The sequence below is a fragment of the Electrophorus electricus genome, chromosome 12 (genome assembly GCF_041902795.1).
Source record: "Electrophorus electricus isolate QZ-2024a chromosome 12, ASM4190279v1, whole genome shotgun sequence".
In the NCBI taxonomy this organism is placed as follows: domain Eukaryota; kingdom Metazoa; phylum Chordata; class Actinopteri; order Gymnotiformes; family Gymnotidae; genus Electrophorus; species Electrophorus electricus.
This window is the reverse complement of record NC_137508.1, coordinates 12443487-12467500: the sequence shown is the minus strand read 5'-3', so window position 1 is coordinate 12467500 and position 24014 is coordinate 12443487. Positions and strand designations below refer to the sequence as shown.

Below are 24014 nucleotides of genomic sequence, written 5' to 3'. Positions count from 1 at the left end.
CTAGAAATTTGAGCTTTGTGACACACAGCCAGATGAAAGCAACAAGCAAAAATCACCCAAACCTGAGCATTTATTGGATAAAAATCCATGCAATGACACAACACACTGATCTCAACATTCCCTTATTCCCCAGCTCCACAATCAGGACATTAGCTCATAAATCACAGGCTTTTGGGCCTGCTCTGATCTGCACTTATGCACCCAATATAGCCTGCCCTGCTGCCCTGTACTTTATTGATCCGATGCTTTGACAAGAAAACTTCACTAAACACAATTACATCATTCATGCATTCTCCACTGATGGAACATTTGACTCCAACACAGTTATTAGTGCAAAAACACACAAAAATAGATTTTCCTGGCACAGACCCACCAAGACAAAAGTACATAACTGGCTACCAAGCTGAACAAAGACTTCTCGTTGAGCTCATTGTAGGCTTGGACTTTGGGGTCTGGTTATGTTGTCTTCTCAGACGCAGCCTCAGACTGCCTGCCTCAAAGTGCGCTCTGATTGACACAAATGCTCAGAAACCAGATCAGGTATGCTTGATAAGCTTAGAGAAACTGGTGTCCTGTTGCTAGGCAATGCTGGAACTCTTTTGTTTTCTAATATCCAGTTATATTCATGCTTGTCTGTAGTATCTTACTCTTTCCCTGTCTGGGTTAACAGTAATCTGTACGTCTTACACAGAGCCTCTTTGTTTGCAAGGGCATATTTTTTTTAAGATACAAGATGAAGGTAGTAAATCAAGTCAACGGTCAAATAAGCTTGAAAAATATTTTTCAGCGCACTGCACTGAAATTAGCTCTCCACTTCAAATGAAAGCCTCGGAGATCTTACTGAGAGGTAAGCTTTGGAGGATCACGGATTTGATGTCTGGTTTATACATTAATGAGTGGTGTACGTATGAAAATATACTAGGACTGATCAAAATCAGAAAGCCTGTTGATGGCTGCGTGGCTTTTCACACACATTCAGCCACCAAACACAGTCACGCAATGCAGATGACAAAGAGAGTCAAGAGAGCAGCCAAGATGTACTGTTTACACACAAAGCCTTCAGAAAGAGGAACTTTGTCATATGTGTGTAATTTAGCCTCTCTTTCTCTCTTTCTCTCCCTGTGTGTGTGTGTGTGTGTGTGTGTGTGTGTGTGTGTGTGTGTGTGTGTGTGTGTGTGTGTGTGTGTGCTCGTACATGTGTTTTGGCATGTGTAAAAGAGTAACTGTGGGGCTTTTTTGGTGGGTCATTCCAGAAATGTAAAAATCAAAATGTGCACCAGCACATCAAACTCAGCTGCAAATAGCTTGTTGTTTGACAGGCTGCTGATTACTGTGTGCCCTCTTGATTTTAATCTGGGGGCAGGGCATTAGTTACCAACACACTCTGCTGGGCTTCACATAGACACATGAAAGTTAAAGGTGGATCAGGAAGAGAAAAAAAAAGATACTGAGTGATAAATTATTCCTTCTTCATTCTGGGACAATAGGTGGAACATAAAGCTCTGTGTGATGGCCTTCAAACACCTACTCAAACATATTTTTGTTTGAGTCACTGGTAGATACTGTGTATTTGCTGTCTGACAAATATGACATGGTGTAGTCTTAAGTGAACTTAACATCAGTTGTAATGAAGATTTGAGTATAGCCAATAGTGAATTGTGATTCTTTCAAAATTACTTGAGGTTATAATAACGTAATGACCCCCCCCCCCCCCGCCTTTTTTTTTCAGCGAGAATGAACAGAGTAAACATTTATGTCCTCTATTTTATTCCTAAAGATTAAACCTTTGTATAAAGATGTCAACGTAGAGCCAAAGCCATTTATAAAACTAACGACTTGTCCACACACAGCTGACTCATGTGAAGTTAATCAAAACAGTCTTAACAGCACTAGAACAAGAACAATGACCATGAGTCAGACACCTGTGGGGTTTAAACTGACAACAATGAGTGAGATCAACAGCACTCGCTTTAAAACGGCCTTCGCTTCAAACATACCCTTCAGGTGTTTTAACTGCACCTCTAACTGATCCGGGAAGCCTTTGTAGCGCATGGCAACATGCATGCCCCATCACGGCTTGGAAACGCCATAACCGCGAGCCGCCATTCAAGTCTACGTACCTGTAGGGCGTGCGTCTCAGGCCGCACGGAGAGGGCAGTGAGATCAGTGCAGGACAGCCAAGACATGACCACGTCCAGGACGGCGCTTGGCCGAACAGCAGAGCAGCAAGCGTTGGTCTTCAGCCATGTGGGAAATTGCTCCAGGAACCGCAAAAGTGTTTGTAGCATCCTTGAGATAAAAATACAAATACACACACACACACACACACACACACACACACACACACACACAGATGCACCCGCTCATGGCAGGCTACCATGAAAGAGCTGAGGCGTGGAAAGAGGCAGTTTCTGTAGATGCCTGTGTAGTTTTGTAGATGTTTGTGTAGTTTTGTGGATGAGTGTGTAATTTTAGGGCTTAGCCACCCATGTCTAATTGTTCTTCACTGTAGTATGAATCTCAAGGACTAAAGCTAAATGCTGTATGAAAAATAACCTATTTCCTGTTTATAATAGCACAAGTAGAAAATGAATCATTGAGTGTGTGTGTGTGTGTGTGTGTGTGTGTGTGTGTGTGTGTGTGTGTGTGTATGTGTGCAATGTGCATATGCTATTGCAAAGTTTGATTAATGTTTGTTATTTGCTTAATGTTTATGTAAACAGATTTTCATTTGATTGTGTGTGTGGAGACATCTGCATATGGAGCTATTGCTACCTTTACTTTGTTGTGTATTAATAGATAAAATGTAACCCAGGGAAAAATGAACATGTTCTAGCATGTTTGTGTGCGCACATCATAAAATCTCCTTCACCCCACACTGCCATTGATAGGTGAGATGGAAAGGATAACATTTGATTTTAGAGATGTAAACAGATAAAAGACAAGGCTGTTTCTATGTGTGGGAAATTTACACTCTAGAGAGATGATCCACCCCAGCTGTGTGAGTGTGAGTGTGTGTGTGAGTGTGTGTGTGTGTGTGTGTGTGTGTGTGTGTGTGTTAGGCAGGATGTGAATGTGACACTGGCCAGGCCTATCACACAATTCACCCTGTGATGCCCAGTTGTTCCTTATTTTTTGGATTAGCCAGGTCTCTCCTGGGAATCTTGTCTTGAGTTATGTCAACTCAAGGGGCCAAAAAGCAAAGGAATTCAGTCTAATGTGGTCAATGCAGAAGTAATTATACATATGGGGGAATCTAGTATTGAATTCACGTAAAAATATATAAATATATCAACACAGAAGACAGGACCATTCGATTTCCTCTCTGAGGTCTCACTTCCACACAATTTTCAAATTACTTTCATTTTATTAACCGGCACTGCGTGTTCCAGTTCATCTGTAGTTTATACTTCAGCTAATCAGAAGAAGGTTCTGTTAATCATCTCCCTATTGTTCTCCCAGCGGCTCCCAGTGGCGGAACAGAACGGATGCGGCGCTGGAGTGCTGAAGTCAGGGGATGAATAATGGGCATTCCTCAACATCACGCCCACGCCCGCTTCCCGCCTGACAGTTTTGCGAGCGCTCCGATAGCGTGAGCAGACGTGCAATTCGTCACCCCAGGGCCTTTTCTTGAGGCCCGTTCCAATGATGGTTTAGCACCTCAAGCACGAGGACGAAGTGACCTGTGAGGGAACCTTGTTCCCCATCACCCTGGATACGATGGCTACGTAACAAGCGTCAGCATTCGCTACCACCCTGAGCTGTTCATGCTGTTAGGCTCCGGCTGGCAGTAATAAAGAAGTAATATCCTCCCAAAGACGGAGACCTGCTCTTCGGTCCCATCTACAAGGGCACAGTCTCCAGACGCCTCATCAACCAGGAGGCCACCGAATTAGAGTCGACTTCATTTCGCCCTGATACAACAATGGCACTCTTTTATGCAACTGTCCATCTGGAATAGTTTTAAGTGTCTTTGAATGATTCTTGGGGAAAAGAAAATAGAAAAGTTGCTCCTCCCAGGCTACCATGGATGGAATAGGATGTAGCCATCAGTACATGTGTGTGTGTACATGCGTGTCAGTATCTCTTAGCATAACACACTTAACCAGAATGGATCTCGTGCAAAACAAAATGACTGCAGCAATCTACCTAAAGAGCCTTCAGGGTGAAATAATGTGCTTTGAGGAGAAGAAAAGAATATTGCCATAGAAAAGTCATGAGAGTTCATTCAAATCAGGCAGTTGGAGAATGAGTTGGGGCGAAACACAGTCACAAGCATGATTTGAACCATCCAACCTCTGCCATGTTTATAGTTCTGTTTGACTAAAACACAATTCATCACGATTTTCACCACGCCTATACTTCATATCCTGGCCAAAACGCCTGCACAGACTCGCTCTGATCAGACACACGCATGCGCGCACACACACACACACACACGCGCGCGCGCACACACACACACACACACACACACACACACACACACACACACCCGCAAACATACACGCACACACACATGCACACACACATGCACACACTCACACACACACTCCTTCACTTTCCACCAGAATGACCCAGGGGATTTTCAATTACTTTTCACACAACTGTATGATTGAAGTTGCCTTACTGCCCCAATATCACTCACTTGCACTCTTTCTCTCTTTTTCTCTCTTCCTTTCTCTCTCTCTCTCTCTCTCTCTCTCTCTCTCACACACACACACACTCACACACACACACACACACAAACTTTGTACTTAAATGCAAATAAACTGACACCTTAACCTTCTAAGCCTTAAACTGGCACCCTGGAGCCAGCTCATTTCCCCCAGCTGCTGTATGGGTTTAGCTCTTCAGATTACACAGAGACCCAAACAGGACCCATACTTCCCCTCTCAAACACGTGCTGACATCAGGATAAAGTAATTGCTAAGTCAACAGCTGAAAATATTAGCGGTACATGACATTACTCTGTAAAAAAAAAAAAAAAAGCAATGCTGTTTCTCATGCTGAAAGGTTTATTTTTTCCACTGTACTTCCAGCTTAATTAAAAGTGATCTGTGTGGTTTAATGTTCCTTACGCCTGCACCAGACAACTTATTTCCATTATTTCCCCTTAGGAAAATAGGTTATACCAGTTCATACACTTTAAGAGGTGATACTCTGTCAGTTGATTTTGTACACCCATTTCATTTCCTGTTCATTTCCTGAGGCTTTCCAAGCTTTTGTACACTTGACTATATGTGTCCTGGGTGTACACACACACACACACACACATCCGCTTCGCCAACCCTCCGAAAATTAGAAATGCACTTCATTTATTAGTTTTGAGTTAAGGTAATTCATGCCAGTTCATGAGTGGTGTTTGTGGTCCTGTCATGCTCTAGAATGCTCCCCCATGGCTTCTGATTGCCCACAGTTAGCAGAACTGCATCGTTCCCAGAGGCCCTGCGTCCAGGCGTGAAGGGCTCAGCCAGCCAGGTCGCCCACAACTGGCCACATTATTCCCCGTTACTGTTCAACGCGCACTTTAAGCAGCTGCACGAACGTGAAGGCAGGCTCAACTCCAGCTCTGCAAATCACTGAGCCATTATGAAAAACACAAGTGATTGCTATAACTGCCATAACTGTAAAGAAAAAAAGGAGAGAGAAGAGAGTTGGGGAATGAAAGAACACGGAAAATGGAAATGGGTCTGTGTGCTGTTTGTGGGTGTGGGTAACAGGCCTGGTTCAGTTAGGGGGGGTGGCACAGGAGGGATCCCCCGGTGCGTTTTTATAATGGGCCATGTTTGTGTTCTCATAGCGCTAACTGTGTCATTACCGAACAGAACACGCTTGGTCGGATCAAACTGTCTGGCGCTATCCGCAGTGCTAGCACACATGACGATGACAGGACAGACTGTTGACCCCCCCCCCCCCCCCCACCTCGGACTCCTGAATTAATCAGAGCCGGGAGTCGGAGGAGCGGGACTGGAACAGACATCGCTTCCCATAAAGTTTCCACACCAGGTTTAATTCAGTCCAGCACAGATTCCACATCAGTGCAGTTCACTTCTGCTACAAACTATAACATATCCCTCCCTGTGGTGCGAAGCTACAGTTTATCATCGTCTCAGTGGCACTACAGTTCTAATCATGTTTTGCTCTGGCAACAAATGGGTCTGCATTAAATTTAAAAGAGGCTACAACTGAAATACAGGTATCCTTACACTTGTTGACTGGACACTTGCCGCTTGAAGGGGAGAAAGAGGAGTGTAGATAAAGAAGAGTGACTTCTCTCTCTGTCTCTCCCTCCTTCCTCTGTCATGAGTTTCTGTGCCCATCTCTTCCTTCTGGATGGAAGGGAAGCAGGCCACTGGGCTGCACGGAGCAGCTGGTTATGTTTAACCATGGTGAGTCATGTACAGAGCAAGGGTTTGTGCAAGCATGTGTATATGTGTGTGTGTGTGTGTGTGTGTGTGTGTGTGTGTGTGCAGGCAGGCCTGGGCTATGAGGCGTGTAGAAATGTATACTCCATTTCCTCACCGTCCGTATGAATGGTACAGAATGTTCCTGGAAGACAGCCAATGAGTGTAAATGGACATCATCCTGCTCTTTCTTTTCTTCGCCTCTCTCTCAGTATGACTATCCATGCCTTTCCTCCTTGGTGAATAACTGTCTCCCCCACTCCCTCACTCCCTATCTTTCTGTGTGGGGGACAGATGAAGCTGCAGGTTTTGGCAGTAGAATAAGGGAAATTCTAATAGTGGGATTAGGTAACAGGTTTACAAGAGCATGCACACGAGACCCTCATACAGAAAACCTATCTAGTCTGACCTTCCTGTCTCCCTAACCTCCTCTGCTTAACAACTTTCCATAACACGCTTGAGCAAGAAAATGTGCGTGTCTGTGTTTGTGTGTGTCTGTGTTTGTGTGTGTGTGTGTGTGTGTGTGTGTGTGTGTGAGAGAGAGAGAAAGACAGAGAGAATGTACACTCATGACTGTGGCTATTTGTGTGTGCTTGAAAACCGCAGCCCAGGGTGTGGACACTATTCCCCATTCAGCCAGAGCACGGCATCAGTCAGCGCTGGGCGCTAGCTGGGCTAATGCCCGGGGCCTGCCACTGACCCGGGGAGCCTAGCGCTCTGGCCCTGCCGTGTGGTTTCCCCTGCAGTGGCGTGTGGGGCCATGCCAAGCCTGCTCAGCCCTGGGAGGCAGGAGCTGCCACACTCAGGCGCCACTTCTTCCGCAAAGGGCCACACTGGCCAGCCGAGGACACCAGGATGCCAGAGCACACCGGACCCTGGTGCCGGGGCAAGCCAGATCCCGCGGCTTGGCTTCTGTGGTGGAAACAGGCAGAGGAAGTCATAGCAGTACCCATGTTACTACCCAGTACTCGACTGTACATACACATACAGAAACATGGAGTGTATGGGGGACCTATAGTGATCTCACAACAACATCAACATCGGCCAGTCACATGATATTCGTTAACTTTGCCAGCCAGAGAAAATTCTTCTCCTTCCGTTGGGATCCCATTGCAAATAGGGATTCAGAAGACCTGGTCAGATATGATTGCTGTTTAGGTTTCAAGGTATAAATCATATCGAGTGAGTTAAGAAAGTCAGCTGCGAGCCGTTAACGTGGGCCTCCGCCCGCCCGCCCTGCTGTGCACCAACCCCCAACCCCCACCCCCCAAAGTTCCCTCCTCTGCTCCGTTCGCCACGGTCTAGAGTAGTTCCTGGTTTATTTATGCTGGGCTTGTGTGCTCCCAGCAGTCTGCAAGGTTGTGTGTCTTATGATTGCAGTGTTAATGAGAGGTCAGCACAGCATGTCCAGTGTGTGTGTGTGTGTGTGTGTGTGTGTGTGTGTGTGTGTGTGTGTGTGTGTGTGTGTGTGTGCGTGCATGCGTGTGTGTGTGGGTCTGTGTGTGTGTGTGGGTCTGCTGGGGGATGGACTGAGAAAAATGTTCTATTCCTCTGTGCATACATTATTTTTCTTTCTCTGTACTGCAAACACACGCAAACACAGAGGCCTGCAAAACAACACTGTAGACACTCAATCAGTTCAGCTCATACAGAATCTGCTCTTAAGGTAGAACAGTTGACTGGCATGTCTGACTAGTTTAGGCTTAGTTTGTGTCTGTGTGTGTGTGTGTGTGTGTGTGTGTGTGTGTGTGTGTGTGTGTGTGTGTGTGTGTGTGTGTGTGTGTGTGTGAGCATACTCAGGTGTGGACAGGAGTGTGTCAGCTAAATGTGGTGACTGGTATGTGGTGTTACCTGCTTGCTGATGGATGTCCATTTCCTCCTTAGTCATTTGTTTCCAAGTCCTCCCAATGCCTTTGGCCATGGATCACTCGAGATTTCCAAAAGTCAGTCACACATGCATGCTCATTTCTCCTGACCTGTTCAGCATCTCCCGTGTGTCCCACGGCAGTGTGCAGGCACCCAGTGTCTTAAAATAATTATTTTAAGAGTATTTATTCAAATAACACAAGTCAGCCTGTTGATCGAGGCTGGCGATGGACGAGGCTGACGAGTAAAACACCCACCACTAGGTGGAGCTCTCATGCTGCGTGAACGCTTCTAAAAGCGCTTCTAAACACGATACTATTCGTGGTCCTACAGCTCTGAAACTTGTCATCAACACAGAGAGAATGTGCCGCACACTGAGCCTGTGGCTCACACACTCCCCTCCAACACACACACACACACACACAGCAGGCTGTGCATATGAAGCGCCCAAATAAAAAAATGAGACCCTATGTAGACGGTTTCAAGAGCAGCCTGCCGTGAGCAAGGACCTGTCAGTCACATTGTTCTGCAAATAACATTTTTTTAATGGACTATTTCAGGCCAGCGCCGAACGCATGGTCATTTGGGCCAATTATGGCTGATTGCTTGCTGTTAAGTAATTAGAGGAGTGAAGGGAGGAGAGAGAGCCCACTGAATGCAGGGTTGACAGGTCTGAGAAGGCCAGCCTAGGACACAGCCTGAAACTACTACAGGCGTCGAGCCTCTCGGCCTCACACCAGGGGTAAACAACTGCACTCACACTGTAAGTAGCATAATGGCCATAATACATTGTTTTGTGAAAAGCCCATGACCGAATCTGAAATTAGCCCCTACCTTAACTAGGAAAATTGTATCCATGTGGTCTTTTTTTTTTTTTACTGGTTGCACATGAAAAAAAAAAACAACATTTTTTTTAGATCCAAGTGTGATACTGAGGATATATTTGAACGCCATCAAAAAATATCTCTTACTTGCTTGCGGTAGGAATTCTGTACATTGGGATTTGATCTTCTTTGTAGTGGTGTCGGGAATTCTGCATGTGGTGGTGGGACTGGGTCTCCAAACTGTAAATGAGCCACTGTGAGGCTGAGTGCTCCAGAGGCTGAGTGCTCCAGGCTGGGAATTCTTTCTGCTTGAAGTGGAGAAGCAGGAATGGTGTCGCCGACCACAAGATTGCCAGGATACGACTGCTTTGAATCTTATAATGAGAATCAGAGTCAGCGGTGCCCCTTAACGCTCCAGAACATATCCTGAGCCCAGCAGCGCAGCCTGGGCACCACTTCTGCTCCTTTTCCAACATTCATCGGGTACCATGAATGTCAAACGACTTTGACATTCAAATAAGCTACATCTCAATCAGCACAGAATTCCTCTATCAGTGTATTCTGTGATCTGTCTGTGGGATATAGTGCAATCTTCTTCCTCCTCATCATCCTCGCCCTGGAGCGTGAATAGGCAGAAGTTCTTGTCTTCCCCCACCACCCTCCTCCCAGCCCCCGCGCAGGCGGCGATGGCGTCTTCTGTTACCCAGCCTCCAATGCGTCACGTCCAGGCCTTCTCCTTCTTCCCTTCCCCCGCCTGTTTTGAAACACTAGCTTCCTCCGCCTGGCTGTAACGTGAGCTTTTGTGAGGATTTGAGTCATTTTAATTGGACCTCGGGAGGTGACCGTCCTGGGAGGAGGGGTGGGATGAGAGGGACAGGCCAGAGGGGTCGTGACAGTTTGGTTGTCTTCCATAAATCTGCTACCATCTAACCATTAGGTAGAAAATGTGCAGTACAAACATTAACGCACAAAGCAGCAACTTTTAGGTAAGAGGGAACATTTCGTTTTTGTTTGGCATGAAACTTGCAGAAATTCAAGTAGTGTATTAACAAGTGAGGAAGTTAAATCTTCCATAAAGATGCATTAGCAGACATTCTCTCTCTCTCCCTCTCTTTTCTTCTCCATTTCTTAGTCTCTCTTGCCCCTCTCTCCCTCTCATGCAAACAACTGCGGGCCTAGTACACGTGTGCACACAAGCATGTGTTCATTTTATGCATGTTGTATTTTTTATGTCATGCTCTGAAGTTAGCAGAGAGAGTGGAGGAATGCGGCTTAAAGCAACGTATCCCACAAACCCCTGGCCAACTCGGACAGCTGGAGAAGACATCAGGTAGCGTGTCTTACTGATGCAACACACATTCACGCACACACACACACACACACACACACACACACACACACACACACACACACCACTGATCTTTAAGCACTCTTGTGAGCCACTCACTGTCCGTGCTCTGAGAGTTCATGCGTGAGGCACAAAGTTCCCTGCTTTGATTTTCTGTAATGCCAAAGTCACCAAAGCCTTAAACCCTTCACAATTCTCAATCTTTAGTCATATCTGTTTAACTTTCCCTAGATCAAGTGACTATGTGTGCTATGCCCTGTGCACACTGGACTGTCAGAAATACCCACTAAGAACTGTCTGCTTTGTTTTAACCACATGCCTGCTAATTATGACACGAGGCACATGAGATGAGTCCAGTCTTGTATAGTCTTGTATATCCTCCACTCCCACACTAATGATTAGCAAATTAGGAGCTAATTGTTGAGCATTTTATGTGTCGAATCAGGTGTGCAAAAGGAGAGAAGATCAAGAAGCCATGCAAGTGCAGTAGGTGCTGGGGTGAGAACCACTATACTGAGAGCACTTAGGACCACTGTACTGTACACATGCCTTCCCACAAGTACATTAAGAGGGACATGTGCTCACTGTATAGCCCATAAACTGTATGCCTGCAGTTAGCATTCTTAGATCACCAGTCTTGGATCACCAGTCTTGGCATAACACAGTGGCCCAGGCCTGCTCTTGACCCTGAATGGTGCTTAAAGGTTCACTGCAAAGATACCTAGATACAAACTTGACCTTTGCACTCATCACAGATAACCCGCCATGCAATAAAGAAACAGTCCCAACGGATAACCCCGGGAGATGATATACTTGCTGTATCAAGCCTCTTTGTCTTATCCTCTTTATCTCAGGTGCCCTCAAACAACAGACTCACAAAAGAGCTTTGTGTGGCAGCCATTACCAGGTAGAGCTAAGACAAGTTCCCTCCAGTGAAGCAGAACAGAAAGAAAAGTTGGCACACCAATACCTCTTTTAAAAACAACCAAGTGATTTTTTTTTTTTTTTTTAAGTTGTTAGCTTTTGTGTAACTCACTGAAATGGGAAGTTTACCAAGTAGTCTGGTGTAGCACTGAGCTATCCAACTGCGTGCTAAAACAAATAAACAGCATGACTAGAATTAAATGGAAAATGCCTTTAGTGGGCAATATAAGAAATCCAAGGTCTGTCCTTATGCTTTCAGAATGAATGCCATTAATCCTAGGTCGAGGAGAAGTTCTTAAATCGGTAGGCAACTCAAACCCCTTAGGCCTGTTCCACGACACATTTCAGTATTTTATTGTAGCTTACATTTCAACACATAAAGGGCACGACAATTATCTAATGAGTGAAATTAGATGTGTCGGGGCAGGAAAATGTTCAACCGCGCAGTGCCGTGGGCTTCCAAGACTGGACATGCCCATCCTCGCTGTAAGGAGTTCAGCATTTCGGCTCCCAGGCTGTGAGCCAATCAGCTCCCACGCCACACCTGGGTGCCAGCGATCGGGGGGCGGGGATACAAAAGGCTGCAGCTAGTTTGCGAGAACGTACGGGAGGACTATACCCGAGGCTGTCCCATAAGACTCAACACCCTGCACATAAGCGCTGCAGCCTGAGAGGCTGACGCGTCCCCACCCTGCTGACTCCCATCATATCATAAATAGTGCCGACATGTTGGGACTGTGCAAGGGCAAATTATTAATTTATCCCCGTTCCCTAAGTAGACTGTAAGTATGAACATGTTGAAGAAATTATGACAAGCGACACAACCCATGCTTCAGGTTAACTGCTGACTACCTTTGATGACTGATTTTTATCAATTCCCAAGGGAAATCTGATTGCCCCCACATAAACATACATAGAAAGAAAGTGATTAAAATCTCTAGAAATTTTTGCAAGTCAGTAGAGCACTAACGGAAGAGCGTCCGGTCGAAACGCCAGGCAGGTTGAACTATCTGTACTTTCATTTAGAAACTGTTACTTTTTATTTTATTAATGTATACTTATACAGATCCTTTTCTCTAGTAGCCATAGCATAGATGTTATATAGAAGCTTGTATTCAAATGAACACTTACTGCCCATATAAATAATATATCATTTCTTGGGTGCTAAATATTTTTACACAGTAGACCTGCTGTAATTGCAATAGGTATAATCTCGTGTGTGTGTGTGTGTGTGTGTGTACTGTAGGACCATTGTCTATAGTTAGTGGTTTCAGTGAGGATGCAAGTATGTTCCTTCTTTATTAAAATATTAACCAAGGCAAACAGACAATAGCCACAGTGTTTTAGCGCTTTTAGTAAGCCTCTCTCCCTTTACTTACCCCTCTCTCTCTCTCTCTCTCTCTCTCTCTCTCTCTCTCTCTCTCTCTCTCTCTCTCTCTCTCTCCCCTGCAGCCATTTTTGTTATGGTTGCGACCCTCTGCTATGGCTATTGCCTTACAGAGCCTCACAGGGACATTTTAACTTTGCATGACATAAAGTGGAACTGATCTAATTTCAGTCAGATACGCTAACCTTGACACACTTACCATGCACATGTATGGGCTTTGCAAAAAGAGTGCACATCAACAGTGCGCGTGTCTGTGAGTAATGCTTGACTGTATAGTGATTATGACGTCATTTTCCATGGAAAGCTTTTTATTCTCAAGTTCATGCGCTCCCTCAGGACTATTTCCGCTTGTGTGTGTGTGTCCATGTATTTGTGTCCACTGTCAGCTTTTAAATCCTTAATCTACTTAAGATCACTCTCTTTTCTTCTCTCTCTCTCTCTCTCTCTCTCTCTCTCTCTCTCTCTCTCTCTCTCTCTCTCTCTCTCTCTCTCTCTCTCTCTCTCTCTCTCTCTCTCTCACCTGCTGCTACAGATCACCCTCCAGCCCAGTGAGGGATGTTTAGACTCTTCACATGCATGCAGGAATCAAAGCTGCCCTGACAACCTTCTCTGTTCCCCAGTGCCCTCTCTGTCCACCTCCACCCAGTCATCAAAGCGAACATCCACCCAGTATGAGAGGGAGACAGGTGGAGCACCACACTAAAGGGAGAGTGCAGGAGGAGTGCAGCTGGAGTGCCATCTCACAATCGAGCTGGATAAAGGTTTCCGATTCTTCAACCAACACAAATGTGCATGTACACACACACACACACACACACACACACACTGTTCAGTTTTGGTTTTTTTGCATCTGCCACTGGACTGTAGGAAGTAGAGAGGAGCAGGGCGAAGACTCCCAGAATGCACCACACCTCCCTGCAAACTTAAAAGTAATGTTTTAGTGCTGTTCATTTAGAGTTGAGTGTGTGTTTTTTGCTGCCATCTTCATGGTGTGTATCTTGTTTGGTTACATTCCTCCATGTCCCCTGATAGGCTCAGTTCTCTTTTCTGCTATGTGTGTGAGCCTATTCCAAGGCTACAATGTTGAATAGAAGAGCTATTCTTGAGCACAAATGGCATTCTCTGGTCTACTTCTGCTCTTAAACTACAATACAGAACTATTAACAACAGGCATTGTCTCAGAGCAGCTTTACAGGAACCAGGTCTAGACCCACAATGCTCAGGCCAAAAGCAACACCAGCGAAGAAAACCTCTTGGGGCATAAGGAAGAAATTTTGGAAAGAAAACATTCAAAACCTTGGAAGGAGCAGACCTAAGCCTCTTTTGGTGACAGTGGATAGCAGAGCTCATACAAATGCTATGAAACAGATTCAAAGTAAATCAAAAGTGTGATAGGTCTGCTAATTTGTAAATGAATATTAGATAACACATACACACAAACATATACATGTGCATCGTTCATTTCCTAGGTTGTGCTGTGCAAAAGGTATGCAGTAAAGCTTGTCATGAGTGGTTTGCATACAGCATCATAGGAGTGATGGTCTAGGCTGTTTTATGGAGGTGAAACTGCCATAACCTCCTACTCTGACTTGCTTTGTGAGTGGAGCCCCAGGTCTTAGAGGCTGTTCTCTGATTCTAATTACCCTGCTGCGTCTGGGTCCAGAGTGAGTCATAACTCGGATACTCAGTCTCAGTCTTGTCTGTCCATAAGTCACTCTCATACATTCTTACATGCACTCCAACCCCAACACACATCTGGATGTATTTCTAAGTTTAAGTAGAACAAATCTGTGTAGCTAACATACAAAAGAGAGACACCCTTAACTTGGCTGGGAAGATCAGATAAAGATGTCTTTCACTCCTTATAATGCTTCTTCCATGGGCTACTTTCAATTTCAGGTTTGATAGCAGAAACTGATCTGGGATCTGTGCGGCTGCAAATCTCCAAATGGTCAGCATAAGAGAAACTAGACACCAGATCTGCATCTCCCCTGGATGTTGTGGTGATTTGTCCCTCTTTATACATCCTTCTGTACATTTGCACTAAGAAATTATAGCCTGCCAACTCGCCAATCACAAACCATGTCACACTGACACCCACCAATCACAGCTCATGTTTCAGTTCATGCCAAAGGTTCTTATTTTCTTCCACAGTCTGTACTTAGTGTCGGCGGGAATGTGAGGTCAGTCGCCATGGCGCCTTGTTCACCTTGCAGAGGACAGTGGGAACTCTGGATTGAAATCCAGGTATTTCTCATCTATAATGAACGAATAAGCAATTTTGGTCTACTTATATTACAGCTAAAACACAGAGAGGCACATGAACCCAATCCAAATGTCTCTGCAAAGACTGCTCAGCTTGGCTGTCGTGGGTTTGAAAATTAGCATTAGGGTTACAATTCTCCCTTAGTTCATTTGGAGATTTGCCTTTGTGCAATGGTATGGAAAGAAACTGAAATAAAATTTAAACTATTTGTACAGGCACGAAGAGTAGTTTTAACGCATTTAATATTAGCATATATTAGTTGAAGCTTCATTTCTCAAGAATCTATTTTTCCATTTAGAGTTCCACTGAAAGCTGCTCCCCAGACCAATTTGATTTCTCTTTTGTTGCGATTGGCAATATGACTCAGAAATGTTAATTATTGCCATTACCACAGCTTTCCCCTCTATATAATATTTGATGCCTCATAACTCTACACTGCTTCAGTGGATTTAAATTTATTTCCCTACAGGTTCTGTTCTTTTTTAATCAAAAGCTGGGAAATCCCAGTCTAAAGCAACCCGTGCACAGAGCCAAAACACGCAAACTCAGATTTCACAATAGTGCTCTCATGTCAACTCGCTTATAGTGGCACGGCTCTGATGCAAGCCACCGGTACACGTTTTTTGGGTTTATAGGTCGTTCAGAGATATCACCTTACGATCCCATTGAAATCCATTCAGCCCGCTGAGCCATAAACTTTGATAAAGGCAGAGTAAACGAAACTGCAGGCATACATAACCTAAAAACCCATCTACAAACATCCGTAGTACACAGAACATGGACCCCATTGTGTCTGAATGGCGTGAAACACCTATATATTTATATAGTTCGTACATTTAATTACCATATTTTTAAGTAAGGATGCTTCCTTGCACACCAAACAGTCAGACGACAGTTAATCTCATAAAGGAGGACGTTCGGAAGAGCTCTGACCACCAATACTTGTTCATCAGTGCTGATGAGCTCACCAGCTAACCATGAGTGTCACCTTCTTTTAGACCCCATGGTAGAGTGTTCCATTCAGGAGTGTACTCTCTCAGTGTGTGTGTGTGTGTGTGTGTGTATGTGTATGAATATATCTGAGTGTATGTGCGTGTGCAAGCGCAACTGTGTTTACAGTTAATCACAGTGTTTAAGACTCTCTGATCACAGGCCTTTGCTGCAACTGTACTAAGTGGCAGTGTAGCCAGGCAGTGGTCTACTGAGTCTGAAAACAGCTGGATGCTTTGCCTAGCCTAAAGCTAACTTCCACTGGAGATACAAAACAAGTCTCACGCTCCACCACGCATGTATGCCTCCCCATTGACGGAGGAGACAGCAAACAAAAAGCCAGGGAAAAGAACACCAACATAGAGTGAGTCACACATGAAGACTGTTGTCTTTACTTGTAATCTCGTCCTTTTAATTACGATAATTACAAGACATCTTTCTCCATGTTTTTCTCCTTCCTCATTCAGGCAAAGCTCATGTGTTCACACAGCGCAAACAGGGATTCCTTAGAAGAGGGTGAGCTTGCAGGGTGTGTGTGTGTGTGTGTGTGTAAAGGGAATTTCCAGTGCTCACTCTGTGTGGTACATATTCCCAGAAGCAATCAGTGGTATTGCTGGTAGCTTCTGCATTGGGAATAGAGCATGGAAAAAGAAAGACTTTAAGAGTGGCCTGTGGTGATAAAGTATTATGCAATATGTTTATGCTTTGTTTTAACAGGAGATTGTGCCACACCTCCTGTGCGTGTGTGTGTCACAAGAGATGTGGTTATCAGTATTTTTATTTTACTACACTTCTATCACAAAATAAAACCATATTTGTTACCGTTTCAAACTGTCAGTGCCGTCACTTTCTCTAACTATTTCGCTGCTCCTAAGTTCGATAAATATATATTTAATTGTGATGTGTAATAAATGCGTTCAATCAACCAGTGACGCCAAAGAGCTTGCTGGGTTGGCCTTTGAATGGTCTAAGTAGAAACGGTCATTGGCGGTAATATTGATGTGCTTCTTAAATGTCTTCATTAAATCTATGTTACCTCTTACGCACAAATGCACAACTCATGCCAGACCACGGCAGACCTGCGTGATCAGTCATACACACATTCACGCGTTTGTCCACTCACATAAACGCACGAACGCACTCTCCACGTACCGTGGACCACACGCATACGCAATGACCAAACGCTCGTCTGCAATCAAGGAGCCGTTTCTCTGATGTCTCCCGCTGCTGTTGTATCACAGCGGAATCACATCGCCGCCTCGGCCAAATCTGCGGCTGCTTTGTGCTGGGCCCCGCGACTCTAACAAAGCACGCAGCCTCTCCGCAAAAGGAGGGCAGTGCGCTACATTTACGCTCCGCTGCTGTGGGTGGGACAGCGAGACGATGACAAAAAGGACAGCTAAATATAGAGGGCAGGGATACAGAGACCTGGTCACGTGACTGCTAAATAAACCCCCAACATTGCTATGCAGTCAACGTTCGTATTTATCTGTCGGATATTAATGATATATCTGTTGGGCCATTTTAAAATACAACAGCCGAGGTCGTGGCATCTTTACTGAGAGACGATCTCCGTTTGCCTCCCAAATAACGTTGTTGTCATAGGTGTTGCATAACAAACGGTAACGAGACAGTCGACAGTTTCCATACAGTCTGTTGCCGCAAGGCAGCGCGTTTACCCACATACATGATTGTAGCTCATGTTAACTTTTATGTTAAATGACAATGATATTTAACGTTTCTCCAGGTAGGTACAGAGTGCGGTGGTTTAGGTGGTAAAGTTGCCTGTGTTTGTTAAGCAGTTAAGTCATTTGTGGTCTATAGTGCATTTGCTTATCTTGCAGGTGACTAATGTTTGTGTGTGTGTGTGTGTGCGTGCGCGTGTGCGTGCGCGCTGTGGTTAAGGCCTGGGGTGGATAATGGTGATTAATCTTGCTGGTCTGGTTTGTTGAGTCACAACATCTGCCTGGTAGAGGCAGATGGGTACTGATACTGAGTGATACTGAGTTACAGGCTAGAGCCAGAATGGAGTGTGAACTCCATTGTTTTATTACTTTTTATTATTTGAGTTAAGAGTGTGTGCAACCCAATATAATAAGCTTTGATTCACATTTATCACAAAATAGGCCATTAGGTGTTTTACAGTAAGAGTGTGTATCTGTATGTGCATGTGTGCATAATTCCGCACGGGGGCGAGGTTGGGCATTTAAAAAAATGCAGATTATTGGTAAAGTGGCCAGAGCCCCTATCAGCCTGCATTAACAAATCCTGGAATGGTGCAGTTTACACAGAGCGGCATTTAATGCCGCGCGGCTTCCAGGAGAGCCGTGCGACGACACCTGAACCGTACACGCCCATCCAACCCCACACTGCCTTCCCCCTCGCTGACGCCCAGCATGCACCGGGCCCACTCCTGGGGACCAATAGAGGAAGGCGGAGAGGAGGGAGGAGATGAAAGCAGCCACCTTGGGCCCTGCTGGGCTCTTCCATCAATCACAATCAACAGCTATCCCAGCCCCAATTACAGGCGGAAGACTCGGGGCCATGTGCTGATTGTTAGCGCTGTGGAATGAAGGGAGAGGCAGAGAGGTGATGATGGGGGGGATGGAGACAGAGGAGTGTGAGCTTGCTCGGGTGGGAGGTGGGGGGAGGGGCAATCAGGAGGCGGCCCAGTTTCCTCCCATGGGGCCCCGCCCACCAAGCCCAGGCTCAGGTATGCTGGAAGCAGTGACAGTCCTGGTGGTGCAGACTCAAGTCATGCACGGTCCACTGAGCGCATACGGGGGGGGGGTGAGTGGCACAACAACAGATGGCAACGCGGTGAGTTATGTTTAGATATCTGCTCTGAGCGCACGCACATGCGTCACGGCCACTCATCACAGCTATTTATACAAATCCAGACCTATTAAGCCACGTCCTCGGACACGCGTGGACGGCGTACAACACACGCTCTGTTCATGCTCGCTTAACACGTGCCATCATAAAACCAGCGATTTATGCTCCCGATTCCGTAGCATTCCTTCCCATACCTCACCCACATTCAGTCGCCCTCCTCACGTCTGTGCGTGTACAGTATACGGCTCGGGCCCTACGTTCGCTCATACTCGTAAATACCTCGTAAATCTCCGTTCTCCCCGGCCAGCAGCCGAATCCCTAACGGTCATCTCGTCAACCAAAAGCAGTGCGGTCTGAGAGGGAAAGCAGCACTCTCCCCGGCCCTGTGAAGCAGAAAGAGGTAACTGAAGGGCTCCCAGAGGAACCTTGGTCTTTGTTTCTGCAAGGAGATGACAGAGTTCCACAGGTCTGGCTTGCCTGGCTGGAAGCGAACCCATTAACTCTGCTGGCCTTGTCTGATGACTGACGCTGTAGACAGCAGTCAAACACTGTGGAGATAAGGGCACAGACCCGGTTACTTATTAAAGTTTTGAAATAATCCCAGTCACTGGTGTTTGTGTTGAAACCATCGTGTGAGGTGTTTTTGCCCAGACAACGTTTCCCATAGTTCACCGCATTCCTCTAGGAATCCTCTCTTTCTCTCAGTTTTACGTCTATCAGTAAATAATAAATGCCATTCATTCCCACCATCTTTGGAAATATAATCTCCAGTTTAATAAGTGAAACAAACCGACTGAATGCAATGTGTGTGCCATGTGTGAACGCAATGCCTGCTTGTGTATACACACGGATGTGAGTGTGTATGTCCATAATTTTGGGTTTTATAACATATCAGTGAATTAGAGCTGACTGGTGTATCTATATTTAGCTATTGCTGTTTCTTTCTTGCTTTTCTCTCTCTCTCTCTCTCTCTCTCTCTCTCTCTCTCTCTCTCTCTCTCTCTCTCTCTCTCTCTCTCTCTCTCTCTCAGTGTGGCATGGGGCCGGAACAGTGTGGGGAAATTCAAACTGTCCCCCATGTTTCTCTAAACCCATTCTCAATGGCTCTGACTTGAAAGCCTGCTGTTTAGAATATGGAATGACAGCCATGGTGGTTGAGAGGCGAATGTGATGGTTGAGAAAATAGCTTTAGCATGGGGCCCTGAGGGTTATGCAATGATCCCTGCAAATGTCCATCTACTGTACAATACCCTCACTCCCCAAAACTGGGCCTACCCGTATCCACAGACAATGCAACTGAGGAGGTGTGGGTCGGTTGTGGTGTGCATGTTTGTGTGCATGGAAGTTATTTCGTATCTCTTAACTCGTGCATAACTTTCTTTTCCATCTCAGCACATTTCTCCAAGAATTTAGCAGACTGCGTTTCATGCACATATTGCATCTCACGTAGCATTACCCTGGCCTGGCACCAGCGATTTATACCGGAACCCCCCACGGATGCACACGCACGAATGCGCGGCTTTGCCTGGGCGCCGTGACGAGTGAAAGCTGTGGAAATGCGATGCGTGGGACTGGAAGGAAACAATGGAGGTCTGTGAACGTGCGGGCCCCAGTCCCGGTCTCGCCCGGCAGATCGTAGCGTCTCGCATACTGGCCTGTACAGCCGTGGCGGGAGCCTCGCGCTCCGCTGTCGCCACGCATTCTTCCCCATTTGGAGGCTCAGCACTGGGAAGCGTCGTGTCCTGTCAGCTGCGGGCTTCCTTTAGTGCTCCCCTGCCTGCCGCTCGCGCGTTTCCCATGCAGGATTTACAACCTCACCCGCACAAGCAGCTTAGCGCGATTGCCCCGCGCCGCTTGTAACATGACGGATAGATTTCCTGTGTGCGCTGGAGCCTAATAAACTCACGAGGCATGGTGATGCCTCATGGCTTTGGTAAACTCAGGCACAGACCTGTGGTGAGCTTGCACATCGCTCTGACGACCGACGCCGCAAATACCACTAATGACCATTTGCAAAACCGATGTGTTGATTCCAAGTTTAATTTCTTATTGCGTGCTGCTCCCTTTTTTTCTCCTTTATCGTGTAACCACAAAAAAAATAAATAAATCACTGTGTTGCCCTCAACAAAAGCTTTAAAAGAGGACTTAGTTGAACTCCTAGTAAACAGGCTTACTGAGGCTGCAGTGGGTGATGTTTCAGTCGCTTGAATGTTTTAAAGCTAATGACCAGTTCCACAGCCTCTGCCGGTCAGCTCGTTTGGCATGGTGAACCTGTTGTTACAACATAAGCATTTTCTCAGGTGAGAAGCATGACACGGAGTCTAAATGTACTTTTGCCAACCGGTTCCTGTCTGGCCAGCCAGCTGCTTCGGCCAGTGACTGCAAATGGGCAGCGGTAGGTTGAGCGTGGGGAGTAAGCAATGCGGTAAAAATTAATGTTGAAGCAAGCAAGATCTTACCCAGACCTCCTTAGGACTTGGTAGAGGAACAATCACTGCACTTTGAACATTTTGGGAAGAAAAGCAAAGGGCGTGTGCTCTTCAATGCTGGAGCAGCATTCCTGGAGTGAGCGTAGAAGATCTTTTGGGAACGCTTTGAAAACCGAACGTGCTGTGTACTGTAATTTCCCCCCATCTGGAGGGGACAGCTTTGCTGTTAATGGGTTTAGTGCAACGTTAGCAGGTCTGATGCAGAAACCTCTGTCTCTGGCTTATCCTTGTTTAACGCACACATGGACAAGGGCCCTTTTAATATGAATTTTGTTCCCTATTTACACCCAAAATGTTTGAGCATGGAGGAGAGGAAAACAGAGAATGCATGATTCAGCTTATTACATTAATGTGCGTATTCCTCCCCTGACCCCAGGCCAAATCACATAATTCAATAGGAAATTATGTGCCAGAGTAAATTACATTTAAAATCAATGGATGTAATTTAAACTGTGCTCTGTTTAAATGCCCCACATTTACAAGAGATCAATGGGACATTCACATCAGAGTGGGACAGTTCTGCGCACATGTGTAAAAAAATGATAAGCTCTCTCCACAATTATAGACATACCTGAACTGATGTTGGAGAGAGTTCTAGCCTGGTTTAGGCTGAGCTGTCGGCACAGCAGTGACATTAGAGCTGCATCCCATATCAGCACACAGCGAGAGGGGGGAGAGTGGCAGTCAACATGCTCTGGGTTTATTATATCAGCTCTCTCCTACACTTTTCTCAAAATAAGAGCAGCTTTGTTAACATTCGATGATATCATGTTTCTCTTCTTTTTGGGCTATTGTCTTTTGCTTAATTACAGGGTATGAGCCGGTAGGATCAGAACCATTTAAATCATTTCCTCCTCTCCTATTCATTAGCTCTGTGACTAAATACCAGCGCAGCATATACAAAACACACTTCTAACCAAAAACATCTAACCGAAACCTCTCGCTCATTATGGCGGCCCATTTCACCGTGGTTCAGATATAGAGAACAATGGCATGTGACACACTACATTGGCACTGAAAAGCCTGTTGTGAACGAACAGAGCCTTCATAAATCTTTAAAAGTGTTAGCTCGGTACGGTCCAGGTGCACCATAGCCAACAGCCAAGACGCTCAGCCCTGCTCCACTCAGAACTTTGATGCTGCTCAGCGCAGCCAATTCTGTCAGAACATTAGTCAGGTGAAGTCAAAGTGTCCCCTGCCTGCCTTACTTAAAGCTCACTCTATTATCCGCTTTCTCCACTTTGTTATTGTGATCAGCACCTCCACCACAAAAGAAAAAAAAACACACACACACAAACAAATGACAAAAGCATCTTGTTTTTTATTTTAGTCAGGCATTCTCTTCTGCTCCTTTGTGAGGACCCCAATTTCAGACTTCTGCTACTGCTAAACAGCTACACGAGCAGGCAGTTAGTTGGTCAGAGTCCTTGGGAACACTTAATTCATTTAATTAGATTGATTAAAGTCCAGTTAGGAGTGCAGGACAAGGGGAAAGACATAAAGGTGACCTATGACTTTTGAACTCTGACCCTTAGACTTCAACGGGCCGTGAAACCTGTGGAATCCCTATTATAGAGGCCCTGTCAGGCCCGGATTGGGACGTCCCACTGAGACCTGAGGATGGAGGGAAGGAGAGAAGCGTGCACAGATGAAGAGAATCAGGGGCAAGAGATTTCAGCACCCTTTTTGACAAAGGCAAGCCTGAACTTCCCCACTGTTACACCAGGTCTGTTCAGGACCATATCACAACAAGTTGTTGCTTTCCCCTGGGTGTCTTTATATATATCGTTTTGCATGTCAGTTGCAGAGGTTTTAAGTGCATATTAATAGATATTATGACACAAATAAAGCCCTGTGGCAATCTGGTGGTTTCAAAGGCCGTTGACGGGGCATCCCCCCACAAACAGTAATACTGAAACCGATAGTCCACAGTCAGTCACTCACACCCCTCTCACTCCTTTAATGAGTCAGTCGGTGCCACATTTATCCACAGAACCACTTACTCACTCTGTTTTTCTGAGCCCTTAGGTCTGGCAGTGTTAAGCCTCTGGCATATATACCATCGCTCTTTGTCCAAAGGGAAAGCAAAAGAAATGCTTATTTTAACAGTTCAAAAGCAGTAACTTGTTAAGTGTGTGTGTGTGTGTGTGTGTGTGTTCATGTTGGGGGGGTGGTATTTGTGAAGAGTTTCCTTGTAACTGTAGATCTAAAAAAGATGAGAGTGGAGATAAATGGGCATCAGATACGTGTGAAATCTGCAAGGTCACTCCTGTGCTTGGAGTAAAAGTGAGCAGAGCTCAGTGAACGGTCCCACCTGGACCCTGAGCCCAAGAGGCACTGTCTGCTTTATGGCCTGTGAAATCTTCACATGTTGAGAGCAGCCCTCTCTGGACACAGAAAAAAAAAAAAGTTTTTATTCAAGTATCACCTCTCTAACACACACACACACACACAAACACACATATATACACAAACCCACACACACAAGCCCCTCCAAAGTGGAGCCCAGAGACTGAGATAACAGGGTCAGGAGAACAGGGGTCAGCGCTGGGGAGTAGGGGAGGGGTGGTGTGGCGTGTAGGCTCACAGGGAACACATGGAGAGGATAAAGAGGGTCTGGTTTCTGTAAAGCGTGAGTGAGGGTGCAGTAATTTATGAGCCCACGAAAAAACAACCCTGAAC

The 24014-nt window shown here is 45.7% G+C and overlaps 1 protein-coding gene and 1 long non-coding RNA gene across 2 annotated transcripts in view; one reads left to right on the top strand and one right to left on the bottom strand.

The window, feature by feature from the left end:
• The window catches only part of LOC145660380 (uncharacterized), a 25140-nt gene extending 5916 nt beyond the window's left edge, over window positions 1-19224 (bottom strand). Inside the window, exons 1-2 of the mRNA XM_081725221.1 lie at window positions 19124-19224; window positions 2121-2289 (exon numbers count right to left, since the gene is read on the bottom strand). Of these exons, the coding sequence (XP_081581347.1) occupies window positions 2121-2289; window positions 19124-19173 (219 nt within the window). The 5' untranslated portion in view covers window positions 19174-19224. The remainder of the gene's footprint in view (window positions 1-2120; window positions 2290-19123) is intronic.
• Window positions 635-4782, top strand: LOC145660381 (uncharacterized). Its single transcript, XR_014126709.1, has 2 exons — window positions 635-847; window positions 3463-4782. It is a non-coding gene; the product is annotated as an uncharacterized LOC145660381 (long non-coding RNA).
• Window positions 19225-24014: the final 4790 nt, after the last annotated feature.